We start from the raw sequence: 15,340 nt of genomic DNA, 5'->3' as shown, positions 1-15,340 counted from the left end.
CTGCACTGAGGCTGCCGTTTTCTTGCTTTTGTGCTATGCATCTGGACACCGATTCACTGAGCTGTATTAAGTCTAGGAAAAAGATTAAATGTTTTTTAAAAGGGTCTCCACAATTATAACCAACCAGACCCACATTGACAGTGTATACCTATGTAAACATTTTTAAGTCCCCTTTCATATATACATACAGTTTACCTTTTCATCCCCTTTTACAGTTTTATTTGACTTATATATTCATCAGGCTTTTCCTTATATTCCCTTTTAGCTTCTGTGTCCCTACCCTTGTTCATACTGTATAAAAAATACAATACACATTCAATATTCCCCCTGGACAACAATTTAATACAACTTAGTGAATCAGCGTCCATTCGAGCCCTGCTTTGATGCTGTTCTGCCCAGCATCAGTCTCATGCATTGTGCTGCAGGTCTTGCTCTCTGCCCCTTAAAAAATTCTACGCTCTAACACTTTTCTCCTACTCTAGAGTCAACCACTTGAGTCAACATCTTGGGAGGAAAGGGACATCCCGTCTGCCCTCAAAGAGGTCTCCCTGCCGGACCAGGGTTATAGGAAATCCGGGATTGTCCTTTTTCAGGTCAGGGCTATGGCCTGCCCTGAATCTGTTTTCAATGTATTTTTCTGCACCTAATAGGGGTACAAAGCAGATTCTGTCTTTCAGTGTCTATCATGGTCTATAAATAATACAAAGAAAACATATTTTTCTTTACATAACCCTTATGAAATCTTACTGACAAAGATATCTAATACTCTCCACATGATGGAAGAATTTAACAATCTATTTGCAACACTGGCCCTCATTTATTAATAATAAGAAACCTACATATTTATTAGTATACAAAAAAGAAGGTTGCAGCAGCACTCTTGGTCAAAAAAATGGAGGCTCTTAGCGCACTTTTTTATCAAAATGTTTCCCCCATGCACCACATGGAGGTGGCCTCGTTTCGGATGGGACCCTAACGCAATTAAAGGGGGAGTGGCACCCTCTGTAGCCATGCACCCCTCCTTGTTTCACAGGAGGTTTTTTAAATTGATAGTGGATCCAGCATGTCACCCAGTCAGAGGCTGTATGCCCAGCAGAGGTGAGTGAAAAGAGTGTTAGGGTCCCATCCGAAATGAGGCCACCTCCGTGTGGTGGATGGGGGACACGTTTTGATCAAAAAGTGCGCTAAGAGCCTAAATTTTTTGACCAAGAATGCTGCTGCAACCTTCTTTTTTGTATACTTTGTATTTGGCACAGGAGCGTGCACCCATGTATTAGGTAGTTGTGCTGGCTATTTTTGTTTTTGGTGTACATATTTATTAGGGTGTTCTACTATAAAAAGAGAAATCTGCTGACCACAAAATAGATGGTCAGACAAAAACCCTACAACACCACATTACCCAATCGCTTCACTTATGACCCTTTGTAATATAATCAAATTGGTACCAAGTTCCCTAGTTATAACGTGTACAATCATTTATTTGTAATGTAATTTAGAATTCATATTTTTCCCGGGTGTGCCGAGCAATCCAAAGTGCGCCAAAATTGAGCCACAAACCCCACACAACTGCACATAATAATAATAAATAAATGAGGGGAAAAACACATGGATTATAGAACCTACGACAAATACAACCCTACAAGCTTAGTAAATGAGGGCCATTTTCTTAGCTAAATTGTTCCACAAACTTTTGCAGTGGATTTTAGACAATTATTAACATTTTACACTAGAAATGATATTTGCTATGGAGTCCCCTTTCTTCTATATAAGCCACAGCTTTCAACACAATTTCTGTTCATTTTTCTTTCTGAAATGTTAAATTTCTGTCCAAAAAGCTTGATTCTGTTTTTAATGAAAAGTGTCCAAACCATTAACACTTTTGTGGCATACATTGGACAGCTTTCTGATGCATGGAGTCTATTCAGAGTGCCCTGTACTAGTATAATAAATATGTCCAGAACAAGGAGACACAGTCATAAAGAAAGATGGAGCAAGGGAAGAAACAATCGATTTTTGCCCAGTGTAATTTGAAACACATTTTAGAAATGTATGAATACGTTAGCAGGTGTCTATCGAGAGTCTGTTGCTAAATATAAGTCCAAAATATTCTTGATAACCTCAACTAACCCTTTAATTAAGAGGTGATCTACTAATAGAAGAGTAGTAGGTTTGTTACTTACATTTCTGTGTCTATTTAAATCTGATGCCCATCGAATAGGTTGGAAATTTTGAAGAAAATTTAATGGGTTTAATTGTAAATAGTTCGGTGTATAGCTTCCCACATTATTATGAAAGGGCATTATCACAAATCCATCTGAACTCACCATGCCGCTCGCCTCTTTGAGTAATGTCACACTGAGACCTTTCGCCATCATGGCTTTTTGAATTCCCTTAGAGAGTGAGCAGCAGGGAAGCAGATGAAGGACGCACTACAGGAGAGGAGGAGCAGAGTGCAGGGCTTCTCAAAGAAAACCAACTAAGCATTGAGAGGAAGTGCTCAAGCATAACCGTCAGTTCTACATCAAGCCTAGAGGCGGAGGTGGACTTCACAGTCATTGGAGATTATCACTCCAATGTAGGCTTTGAAGATTTCACACGTAGCCTGCCAGAGTTGCACAGAGACCAGGGTGATGGTGCTGGGGGCACAACCGAGAGCCCTGCATCTGCATCCCAAGAAGCACACGAAGGAGACAAGCCAGAGGAGGAGACAACGGAGGTACGAAGTTACAGCATGGAGTGTCCAGACGTACCCTTGTCCGTGTTGTCATTCCTAACAGTAAATACATAACCTGTGGCATTTTAAATTGGCCGCCCAGGTCTGCAGTACATCACTGAAAGTTTCAAGTGCATTGAAGGTGCTGGAAATGCATGACGTGGTCGAATACAAAAACAGTTTCCATCATCCATCATCTATTGTCGTGTTTGTTTTGTTGATTGATATTGCATGTCATTGTGCCATCATACCATCAACGCATGCTGAGAATATCCATCTTTTAAGCCTAGTAGTGTCCGGGATGTCATCTATGCAGCAACATGACATCAGAAGTTTGTTGTTATTTTTTAGCATGTTTATGTATATCATATTTCAGCATTTTATTCAATACTATACACCCATCGTGTGCATGTTTTTAATTCATTAATATCACTGTATTCATTGAAGTTATTTTTCTTGTATTCTGGCTAGTTGTTTATAACCTGTACCTCTGGTAACACTTTGCTTTTTTCACATAGTCACACCTGAAAACGGTACAGAAAGAAAGCACCACTAGTGTGAATGCGTTCAGCAAGACAGATGGAGAAACTGTTACACACACACAGGTTACTACTGTGCAACCCACTCAGGTAATTATATCAATAAAGTAGGTGGCTGGTAGAGTAGTCTTGGGTCATGTTCACACATCCTAAAAATTACAGCTGGTTTTTGTTTTTAGGCTCATTAATGGTTGAAAAAAATGGAAGTAACACAAAAACGTCTGTTTTCCACCATTTATGGCTGAAAAATAGCTGATGAAGCCTAAGTATCCACTTGTTTTTTTCTGGCAGTTTTTGGAAAGCTGCCACTGCAGTTTTTGAGCCAAAGTCAGGAGTGGATCCATAAGGGAGGAGAAGTGTAAGTTCTTCCTTTATAGGTCCTAGTCCTTTTGAAAACACTTTTGGCTTTGGCTCAAAAACTGCAGTGGCAGCTTTCCAAAAACTGCCAGAAAAAAGTGGAAACTTAGCCTTACAGTGTGTGCATATGGCCTTATAAAAAGTATATAATTTATGTTACATTTTGTGTTTTACCACTATTTAACAAGGTTTCTACTTGTTCTCAGTGAAAGAATAGATTCCTTACAACTTATTGGGCATTTTTGTAACCAAATATATATGCTAGATATATTGGTCAAACATGGTTAAAAAAAATAGCCTCAACAGAAGTTTTTCTCAATATTACACAGTTCATGGGTTACATAAGAATTACATTTTTTATATCAGCAGTGATATGCACTGCTCCATTGCTGGGGAGGAGGGCATATGCATCATAGAGGCAGCATTGCGGCCCCTATGGGGTTTAAGGAGGAAAAGTTCAAATTGATCCAATCCTGCTTCTGCATGGGTGTTAAACATAGAATCTATACAACACTTTCTATCCCAAGGATGATGCCATAAAATGAAAGCAAATAAGGAAGGGGAAATGGTAGATGACATGCTTAAAGGGTACCTTAATGAATGCAAAAATGCAAGAAGTTCTGTTTAAATTTCCCAGACTCCCTTCACGGAAGCCCCATAGACTTGTATGGAATTACAGCAAATGCGTCTCTTGAGTACATGTTAGTCTCTGAGTGAGTTACAGAAAGTTAAAGTTGCTATGAAACGTAAACAGAAATGCTTTTGATGGGACAGTCATTAAAGGTAACCTTTAAAGGGGTTTTGCTCCAATGGAAACTTATTCCGTACCCACAGGATTGGCATACGTGATTGTGGGAGTCCAACCACTGGCACCCCCCCCCCCCCACCCTAATTTACAATAGGACTCTTGAAGCTCCCTTCTGAATGGAGATATTTGACTGCCACCTCTTCCTTTGCCTACAGGAGTACTAAAGATAGTCAAGCACTGTACTCACTAGCTTCATCACTACCATAGACAATGAATGGAAAACCACTACTGCTCCATTCAGACAAAAACTTCAGGAGTCCCATTCTCTCTAGAGTACAGGGGGTCCCAGCAGTGAGATCCCCTGCAATCACTTATCCCTTGTGGATAGGACATAAGGGTCTTTGGTGGTAAAACTACTTTAAAGGGTTTTTCAGGGACTTATTGATTAACATCTTATTCATAGGATACTGGGCACCCTTCACTGATCAACTGTTTGAAAGGGGATGAAAACCCTGCACCATTATATAGTGGTGGCGCAGGGTAACTGCAGTTCAGCTCCCTTTAAAGTTAATGGGAGCAGAGCTGCAGCTACTCAGAAAACATAGCAATATCTTATGAAAAATATTACCTTTATTGCCAATTATTGTTGCATGTTGACTATATTGCAGGCTGAGGAGAACAGGACCGACCCTGGAAGTGGAGATCCGGCAAAAGTCATGTCATCTAGTGAGAGCCCCCAGCCCCTACAAGCAGATGTGACTCGTACTCAACATGTAAGTTATACAAGTAAGCAAAGTACTCCTATTTGGATATTAAAGGGAACCAATCATCAGATTTTACCCTATATAACGCTTGGCAAAGCATTATATAGGGTAAAATCTTTATCCTCACCATCCCCGGGGGACGCTCCTGCCCCCAGGGATGGTGAGGATATGAACTAATAAACTAGTCCCCGCCGCGCTCATAAGTAGTCCCCTGGGTGGGGAGTTCCTCTCACCTAGACGTGTTCTTCGGCCTGCAGCGACGCCCCCTCCGCTTGATTGACAGGCTGCGTCATCGCTCTGCTCTGTCTGTTCAGTGAGCAGAACAATGACGCGGCCCATCAATCAAGCGGAGGGGGCATCTCTGCCGGCCAAAGAACGGGACTACTTACGGCAGCGGTGGTGACTAGTTAATAAGTTCATATCCTCACCACCCCTGGGGGGCAGGAGCGTCCCCAGGGGATGGTGAGGATAAAGATTTTATCCTATACGGTATAAAACATTGCCAGGCGTTATATAGGGTAAAATCTGATGATTGGTTTCCTTTAAGTTGAAGTCAGTTACCAAGTACATCTTTATTCTCTAGGTTTCCCACACTGCAAATGTTACGCACGGCGCAGAAACATTGTCATCATCCACAACTACCCATGTGACAAAGGTGAGGACATTGTAGCTATTATTATTAATACTTTTTTGGCATTATGAGGTGGTAATAGTTTTTCTATGTGATTTATTTATAGTCTTGGCACACCCCTGAGACCAATTAGCTTAAAGTATCAATATTTAATCATTTATATATATTACTTTGTTTATATGCTGCAACAAAATTACTAAAACAGTAACTGGGCACTATCAACATACCAACATTTTGCATGTGTGCTGTTATACTGCTCCTTTGTCTCCATGACAGACCTCCTGTTCTCTGTTTTACTGCCTCAGTCATGTCATAGAGATGTGGAATCAAATCCATATTCACATAAATTGTTCATGTCCTGTCTTGAAAAATCCCATTTAGCGTTCACATGGATGGTAATTTAAATCTACGCAATGTCCACAACAATGAATCAGCAGAATATAGAATTTGACCTAGATCTCTCTTTACCAAGCCTTATATGCACATAATGTTTCCTTTAGCATACTTTCACAGTGTTGACTTTAGACCATTGTTCTAGGTGTTTCAGTTTGAGGTGTTTTGTGTGCACGTTCCTCTTCAGGTCATGCCTCAGCATCTCAATTTAAGGTCAGGACTCTTACTTGGTCATTTCAAAAGATAAATCATCTTCTTTTCCAACAATTTTTTAAAGAAGAAGATTTACTTGCTTGCTTTGTCATTGTCTTGTTTTATCACCCAATGTGTCTTCTCCTGTAAAATGTTCCTATAAAGATCACAAGGTGTCAAGGCCCCGAGTCAGCAGATCAGTCCCAAACCATGATGCTTCCCCATACTGCATGAGGTTTAGGTGTTGCAGAGCTCTTTTTATTCAAACATTGAGTTATATGTTTGTGACCAAATAAAAAGTTCCAATTTTGCTTCAATTGCCCATAGAACATTTTACCAAAAGCATTGGGGAACATCCAGGTGGTCTTGGCAAACTAGAGAACGGCCGCAGTGTTTTTGTTTGTTTGTTTTTCACATCCGTGGTTTCCATTGTGGTGTCCTTTTGTAAACAAAGAAGGTTTTGCAGTTTATAGTAATCTGTAGGTCTTTTGCAGTGACTATTGTAATATTTTTTTTGTGTCCGCGCAGACATGGTCAGTCCTCATAGACTGCAATGTATTCCGCGCAGACTTTTGCCACTGTAATTATAGGGTGTGTAACAAGTTATTGCAACAATATGTGGTCACACTGAGCAATCTTTCTTGAGAATTACAGACCTGCCAGTAACCAGGCTTTATTTATTGAGCAATGCACTTGAGAAACCCTGCACTTGCACTTAAAGGGGTACTCCGGCGCTAAGACATCTTATCCCCTATCCAAAGGATAGGGGATAAGATGCCTGATTGCGGGGGTCCCGCCGCTGGGGACCCCTGTGATCTTGCACGCAGCACCCCGTTAGAATCAGTCCCTAGAGCATGTTCGCTCCAGGTCTGATTACTGGCGATCACGGGGACGTTGCATTGTGATGTCACGGCTCCGTCCCTGTGTGATGTCACGCTCCGCCCCCTCAATGCAAGTCTATGGGAGGGGGCGTGGCAGCCATAGACTTGCATTGAGGGGGCGGAGCGTGACATCACACGGGGCAGAGCTGTGACATCATAATGCTCCGTCCCCGTGATCGCCAGTAATCAGACCCGGAGCGAACATGTTCTAGGGACTGATTCTAACGGGGTGCTTCGTGCAAGATCACGGGGGTCCCCAGCGATCAGGCATCTTATCCCCTATCCTTTGGATAGGGGATAAGATGTCTTAGCGCCGGAGTACCCTTTTAAACATCTTTTGTCAATAAGCTTTTGGATAGAACAATAAAATAGAGATTCATTACCTTTTTTCTCTGCACTATGTGCCAAGTAGAAGACATGAACTGTACAATTGTTTATGTGTTGTCTAGCAGCGTGCCTAAATTAACAACCACATTTATTAGTAATCAATGCAGAAATCCAGGTAATTCCAAAGGGTTCACTTACATCTTTTTGCAACTGTATGTCAAAGAGTGTACCAAATAATATGTAGAATATGAATATAGTACCAAATAAAATTCTTTGCTTACCTTTGCTTGATCCTTTTTTTGTACAAAATGTCTGAGCAGACGGTGAAAGGTGGATTTTCTGAGACAAGGATAGAAAAGAGAATAATTATTACTGGAGATGAAGACGTGGACCAAGAACAGGTAATCCCGCAGTATGTCATATCTCAATGTTAGAGCAGTGTTACTTTACACTTCAGAGAACAGCTACATCAAAGCAGATTGATTAGGTTTACAATTTATATTTTTTACTACATAGGGTCACAGCATGTCCAGTTATGAGTCTTTGTGCTGTGTGAAAGTGTTGTGACAACAGAGGAGCATCAAAAGTAACAGGCTTTTCGAAGCAGTGACTGTACTGCAGCTCCACTTTATCTGTCACACGGAAGACAACTACTTAGTGAATTGGATGTCTGTAGCACACACGGCAGAGCTGAGAAGGACAATGATTCACTGTGTAAAGCTTTCACTTTTACTGGTGGTACTCTTTAACATTAAAGGGGTATTCCAGGAAAAAACTTTTTTATATATATATCAACTGGCTCCAGAAAGTTAAACAGATTTGTAAATTACTTCTATTAAAAAATCTTAATCCTTTCAGTACTTATGAGCTTCTGAAGTTAAGGTTGTTCTTTTCTGTCTAAATCCTCTCTGATGACACCTGTCTAGGGAACTGCCCAGTTTAGAAGAGGTTTGCTATGGGGATTTGCTTCTAAACTGGGCGTTTCCCGAGACAGGTGTCATCAGAGAGGATTTAGACAGAAAAGAACAACCTTAACTTCAGAAGCTCATAAGTACTGACAGGATTAAGATTTTTTTAATAGAAGTAATTTACAAATCTGTTTAACTTTCTGGAGCCTGTTGATATATATAAAAAAAGTTTTTTTCCTGGAATACCCCTTTAAAGGGTTATTGGATCTTTTAAAATTGGTCTTTTAAAATCAATATTAAATAGATAGGGGTGTTTGGAGTCTGACCAGTGCCTATCTAATACGTATGGCCAGGGATAGGCCATCAATTTTTAAAAGGCCAGATAATTTCCCCCTTTCTTTCTTTTTGTTGTACAACAAAATTATAATTTCAAAATACAGTGGAGGCAAAAAAGTATTTAGTCAGCCACTAATTGTGCAAGTTCTCCCACTTAAAAAGATGAGAGGCTGTAATTTTCATCATAGGTTATAACCTCAACTATGAGAGACATAATGAGGGGGAAAAAATCCATAAAATCACATTGTCTGATTTTTTAAGAATTTATTAGCAAATTATGGTGGAAAATAAGTATTTGGTCACCTACAAACAAGCAAGATTTCTGGCTCTTACAGACCTGTAACTTCTTCTTTAAGAGTCTCCTCTGTCCTCCACTCATTACCTGTATTAATGCCTCCTGTTTGAACTTGTTATCAGTATAAAAGACACCTGTCCACAACCTCAAACAGTAACACTCCAAACTCCACTATGGCCAAGACCAAAGAGCTGTCGAAGGACACCAGAAACAAAATTGTAGACCTGCACCAGGCTGGGAAGACTGAATCTGCAATAGAAAAGCAGCTTGGTGGGAATAAATCAACTGTGGGAGCAATTATTAGAAAAAGGAAGACATACAAGATTACTTATAATCTCCCTCAATCTGGGGCTCCATGCAAGATCTCACCCGGTGGTGTCAAAATGATCACAAGAACAGTGAGTAAAAATCCCAGAGCCACATGGGGGAACCTAGTGAATGACCTGTAGAGAGCTGGGACCAAAGTAACAAAGGCTACCATCAATAACACACTATGCCGCTAGGGACTCAAATCATGCAGTGCCAGACATGTCCCCTGCTTAAGCCAGTACATGTCCGGGCCCGTCTGAAGTCTCATAGAGAGCATTTGGATGATTCAGAAGAGTATTGGGAGAATATCATATGGTCAGATGAAACCAAAGTCATCGTGTTTGGAGGAGAAAGAATGCTGAGTTGCATCCAAAGAACACCATACCTACTGTGTAGCATGGGGGGTGGAAACATTATGCTTTGGGGCTGTTTTTCTGCTAAGGGACCAGGACGACTGATCCGTGTAAAGGAAAGAATGAATGGGGCCATGTATTGTGAGATTTTGAGTGAAAACCTCCTTCCATCAGCAAGGTTATTGAAGATGAAACGTGGCTGATCCCAAACACAACAGAGGCGTGGCTTCATAAGAAGCATTTCAGGGTCCTGGAGTGGCCTAGCCAGTCTCCAGATCTCAACCTCATAGAAAACCTTTGGAGGGAATTGAAAGTCCATGTTGCCCAGCGACAGCCCCAAAACATCACTGCTCTAGAGGAGATCTGCATGGAGGAATGTGCCAAAATACCAGCAACAGTGTGTGAAAACCTTGTGAAGACTTACAGAAAACGTTTTACGTCATTGCTAACAAAGGGTATGTAACAAAGTATTGAGATGAACTTTTGTTATTGACCAAATACTTATTTTCCACCATAATTTGCAAATACATTCTTTAAAAATCAGAATGTGATTTTATGGATTTTTTTTTCTCATTCTGTCTCTTGTAATTGAGGTATATCTATGATGAAAATTACAGGCCTCTCATGTTTTTAAGTGGGAGAACTTGCACAATTGGTGGCTGACTAAATACTTTTTTGCCCAACTATATTACAAATACCAAATACCATTTACAAATGTATAATCCCAGATCCAGAAGATGACAGAAAAAGAAAAAGAGAGAGAGAGAAAATAAAAACAACAACAATAACAATCTACATTACGAATCACAATTGTCCATCATCATTCTCCACTTTTCCAAAAATGTGGAAAAAAATATAATTCCCACTTTTCTTTTTCCATTACAAATGAGTTCATATTGCATAATTTTATTAATAAGGTTCTTCCACTCTCTTTCTCTCATTTGGAGCAGCCAGTGCCTCAGATAACTCCTTTAATAAGGCAAATGTTTAACTGACTTAGTGCGTGGGTTTGGGACCAAACTGACCTGAGGAAGTTAGAGGGGTTGTCTGGGTATTAATAATGTATCACCCATCCACAGTCCCAGCGGTCAGTGAAATCCAGTATGAAAAGCCACATGAAATGTCACGGATTTGCTGGAAGTCCCATGCAAGTCTACTGATTTGCTGGAAGTCCCATACAAGGGACACCACCGGGTTCCATTGACTTGAATAGGGTCCATTGGGTTTTCATTATTTTAGGGGAGTTGAGTGAAGAAATAAGATTGGACATGCAGTATTTTTTCTCAGCTCAGTTCCCATCCTTCCATGACTCCTTCCGGCACAAATCTGCATGAAAAATCAGCTAAGGATGAATTTAGCCTTGGGGTTTGGTACTTAGGGCCTTATCAGGCACCTATGTTACCTATGTCAGGCACCCTATTTTATCGGGCATTATGCACTTTAGATCAACAATAACTCATGTACACAAAATAGCATTGGCCTTTAATTCTCTCAACCTGCTTTTAATTTAGGCCCTCGCCATGGCTATAAAGGAGGCAAAGCTGCAACACCCAGATATGCTGGTCACTAAGGCAGTGGTGTACTGCGAAACAGATCCTTCTCCTGAGGAGCCTGGAGAGAAAGTGCAGGTAACATGTCCTAACCCTTAAGTAAGTGCGGCTTTATAAGAGGCATGATGAAAATTCATATTTTCAAACTAATTTTCTTCATATTTCAGCAATCTTGACCTTGGATTATGGATGTCAATCCTTCCTTTCATCTCCCTTTCTCTGCCCATGTCTCATAAAATATGGACTGTCCTCCCTTCCCTCATCCTACAGCAACATGTCAGCTGCAAAGCCTCAAAATCGGAAAGGGGCCTCTGAAACCATGCTGACAGCATTCCCTGACAACGAAAGACTTGTCACCTTCCCGGGAGCAGAGTAACATCTCTTGTGAAGATGACTACGGGACACTTCCTTCTTGTGCATCAGCCCTACGATCGCTCCTCTTCTGAGAAGCATGCCTAGCAATGCGTGAATAGAATGCATGTGGCATCTGCAGAGTCAATTTTATCTGCGTACTTAGGAAAATTTGTGCTTCGAAGGGAATCCCTCAACGTTCTTCGGGGCGCTCCTGCAACAACGGGGTTAATAATTCTTCATAAACTCATCATTTGTTATACGCATTAGAAAATCTAGCAAATCTCTCTGATATATTTCAGCCGGGAAATCTCTCATATATAGATACTTAGCGCTGTACGATTCTGTTCTGATAATCTGCAGTGAAAATGTCACATTAGGTAGAATTGCAGCAGTGGAGTCTGTTCTGATAATACAATGTTTAACCCTGGTCCCGTTTAGTATGGATTTCTGTTCTGCACAGCTAGTGATATGGAAAGGAAAGGCGACTGAAATTCTTTAAATACTCTTTAGACTGTTGTTCTTTGGACACTGCTAGAAGGACTTTCTGCACAGTTAACCCATTTGTTGCTGGCGGTGGAGTCAGAAGATGTCCTTGATAGTTGGGAAAGAAAGGCTGAGCCGTGTGTGTGTGAAAAAAAGGTTTTAACGTCGCACAGGGGGAGGCCTGATCCACTGCAATGCTGTGCTCTCCTCCAGTCCCTCCTCCTCCCTGTGCACCGTGATCACTGCTCTGTAGCCAATAAAAACAAAGTCGGTGTGACACGTGACTTCTTCCTTTTTCTGAATGTCAATTATTTAAAGGGGATTCACATTCTTAATAAATCGAGCTAAATAGTGTGAGTGCTTGAAGAAAGGGGAATAGCAAGGAAACAGGGAAAAGCTCGACCTCCCAAGCCCATGCTGCAGAACAGAAGTACTAATTGTATTGCCATGTTCATATTGTGCAGATACACTGCAGATTGGTTGCAGATTTAGATTTCCTAATTGATGTTAATCAGGAAAATCCCTGCTTAGAATTGTAAACATTTTCTGTATGGAATGTTATCTTTGCTTAGCTCGATTAAATAGGGTATTTAAGTGTTTGTGTAAAAAAATTTAAAAAAAATGAAGGCATACTTACCTAGCCCCAGTCCCCCGCTGGTCCCCTTTTCTTCTTCGTTTGGTCCCCCAAACTTCTCTGTTCTTTCTGCTTCTGAAATAAGCGCTTGATACAGGTAATGCCTGCTCAGCCAATCACTGGCCACAGCAGTGTCCTGCCTTGGAAGTAGAAAAAAGAGAGAAGATCAGGGGGCAGGACGGAAGTTGCGGGGGACCTGCGGTAAACCAGGGCTAGGTAAGTATGCCTTTTGTTTGTATTTACCCCCCCCCCCCCCCGACCCACCAACATATATATATAGATATACAGTGATCCCTCAACTTACAATGGCCTCAACATACAATAGTTTCAACATACAATGGTCTTTTCTGGACCATTGTAACTTGAAACCAGACTCAACATACAATGTGCAGACAGTCCAGATCTGTGAAACGTGTCAATGGGCGGAAGAACCGACCAATCAGAATGGACATTTACACCTGTACTACTGAAGTGTATGCACTGACTGGTGTCTGGTAGCGCCCCCTACAGTACAGGGAGGTATTACATGTTCTGTACTACTCTTTACTCTTTAGCTGCTCCTTTGGATACCAGGTGAGGGCGGCTACATTTTGCATGTACTGTACAGGACCCTGAAGAAGCTCCTGTCCTCTATACAGACCAGTTTTTCCAAACATGGGTGCCTCCAGCTGTTGCAAAACTACAACTCCCAGCATGCCTGGACAGCCTTTGGCTGTCCAGGCATGCTGGGAGTTGTAGTTTTGCAACAGCTGGAGACACCCTGGATGGGAAACATTGACATAGACAGTGATTTACAGCTCCCAGCAGCTCTTTCTTACTGTTATATGGAAGGATTTGCTTTATCTATATTAGTTATCTACTTATTTTTCTTTAATCCTCACCTTTTCCTATTTTTTGGATGACATTTTGTGGCTTCAGAACCAATTACCACGTTTCCATAGAGTTATGGTCTCAACATACAATGGTTTCCACATACAATGGTCGTCCTGGAACCAATTAATATTGTAACTTGAGGGACCACATATATATATATATATATATATATATTTATCTCTATCTATGCCCGTTAATATCAGTCTACAACCCTTTAACATTTGCTGTTACAAGTAACTATGTATCTATATGGAATGTCCAAAATATATAGCGGAGGTGGAATCTAATCTATTTTGCAATTATTCTGCTTGAAGACATTTTGATCCTGTATAACCTGTATGAGAACTATTTTAAGGAGCTAAACGACATTTTATAAATAGAGATATCAATTTATGAACATCTACATAACTCAAAGATGACGGTAAATATAAGAGAAGACCGATTTGAATAAAAACAAATCTGTCCCCTGTAATATTAGAATTTTTTGTTGTTAAACCATATTTTACAGTGCTCAACAGGAATTACCATCTTATCATTCATTCACACAGCCTACAGTCCCTCTCAGGCTCAAGAAAACTAGTGTTCAAAGCCAACTTATGAGTTTAAAGTTACTGTCATTTATACAGACTTAAAGGGGTTATCCAGGAAAAAAACTTTTTATTTATATATATATATATATATATATATATATATATATATATATCAACTGCCTCCAGAAAGTTAAACAGATTTGTAAATTACTTCTATTAAAAAAATCTTAATCCTTTCAGTACTTATGAGCTGATGAAGTTGAGTTGTTCTTTTCTGTCTAAGTGCTCTCTGATGACACCTGTCTCGGGAACTGTCCAGTTTAGAAGCAAATCCCCATAGCAAACCTCTTCTACTCTGTGTAGTTCCCGAGACAAGCAGAGATGTCAGCAGAGAGCACTATTGCCAGACAGAAAACAACAACGCAACCTCAGCAGCTGATAATATTGGAAGGATTAAGATTTTTTAATAGAAGTCATTTACAAATCTGTTTAACTTTCTGGAGCCAGTTGATTTTATATATATATATATATATATATATATATATATATATATATATCAACTGGCTCCAGAAAGTTAAACAGATTTGTAAATTACTTCTATTAAAAAAATCTTAATCCTTTCAGTACTTATGAGCTGCTGAAGTTGAGTTGTTCTTTTCTGTCTAAGTGCTCTCTGATGACACGTGTCTCGGGAACCGCCCAGTTTAGAAGCAAATCCCCATAGCAAACCTCTTCTACTCTGTGCAGTTCCCGAGACAAGCAGAGATGTCAGCAGAGAGCACTGTTGCCAGACAGAAAACAACAACGCAACCTCAGCAGCTGATAATTATTGGAAGGATTAATATTTTTTAATAGAAGTAATTTACAAATCTGTTTAACTTTCTGGAGCCAGTTGATATATATATATATATCAACTGGCTCCAGAAAGTTAAACAGATTTGTAAATTATATATATAAAAAAGTTTTTTCCTGGAATAACCCTTTAACCTGACATGGTAACATTTGTCTAGATGTGTCGAAAATTTAGATTGTACAGGGTCTCAGTCTGAATTACTGATGCGCTTCATAGACTATAAGGGAGCACATCATTCAGACTGGCCGGGGAGTGAAGCGCGCGGCAGCAGGTCTCAGGTCTAAGATCCAATATAATCCAAATTTTTGACATGTCTG

At 40.3% G+C, this 15,340-nt stretch overlaps 1 protein-coding gene across 9 annotated transcripts in view; it reads left to right on the top strand.

Moving 5' to 3' along the window:
- EPB41L1 (erythrocyte membrane protein band 4.1 like 1) overlaps positions 1–12,410 on the top strand; it is a 140,290-nt gene extending 127,880 nt beyond the window's left edge. For 7 of the 9 annotated variants that reach the window (XM_056549949.1, XM_056549951.1, XM_056549948.1 and 4 more), the window contains 8 exons: positions 483–593; positions 2,396–2,716; positions 3,232–3,342; positions 5,026–5,130; positions 5,705–5,776; positions 7,866–7,946; positions 11,258–11,374; positions 11,464–12,410. In XM_056549949.1, coding sequence (XP_056405924.1) covers positions 483–593; positions 2,396–2,716; positions 3,232–3,342; positions 5,026–5,130; positions 5,705–5,776; positions 7,866–7,946; positions 11,258–11,374; positions 11,464–11,472 — 927 coding nt within the window. In that variant the 3' untranslated portion in view covers positions 11,473–12,410. The remainder of the gene's footprint in view (positions 1–482; positions 594–2,395; positions 2,717–3,231; positions 3,343–5,025; positions 5,131–5,704; positions 5,777–7,865; positions 7,947–11,257; positions 11,375–11,463) is intronic. The other 2 variants (XM_056549956.1, XM_056549955.1) reach the window with 1 other exon arrangement.
- Positions 12,411–15,340: the final 2,930 nt, after the last annotated feature.

Source organism: Hyla sarda, chromosome 13 (genome assembly GCF_029499605.1).
Source record: "Hyla sarda isolate aHylSar1 chromosome 13, aHylSar1.hap1, whole genome shotgun sequence".
NCBI classification, from domain to species: Eukaryota; Metazoa; Chordata; class Amphibia; order Anura; family Hylidae; genus Hyla; species Hyla sarda.
The sequence above is the reverse complement of the archived record's forward strand: the minus strand, read 5'-3'. Positions and strand labels throughout refer to the sequence as shown.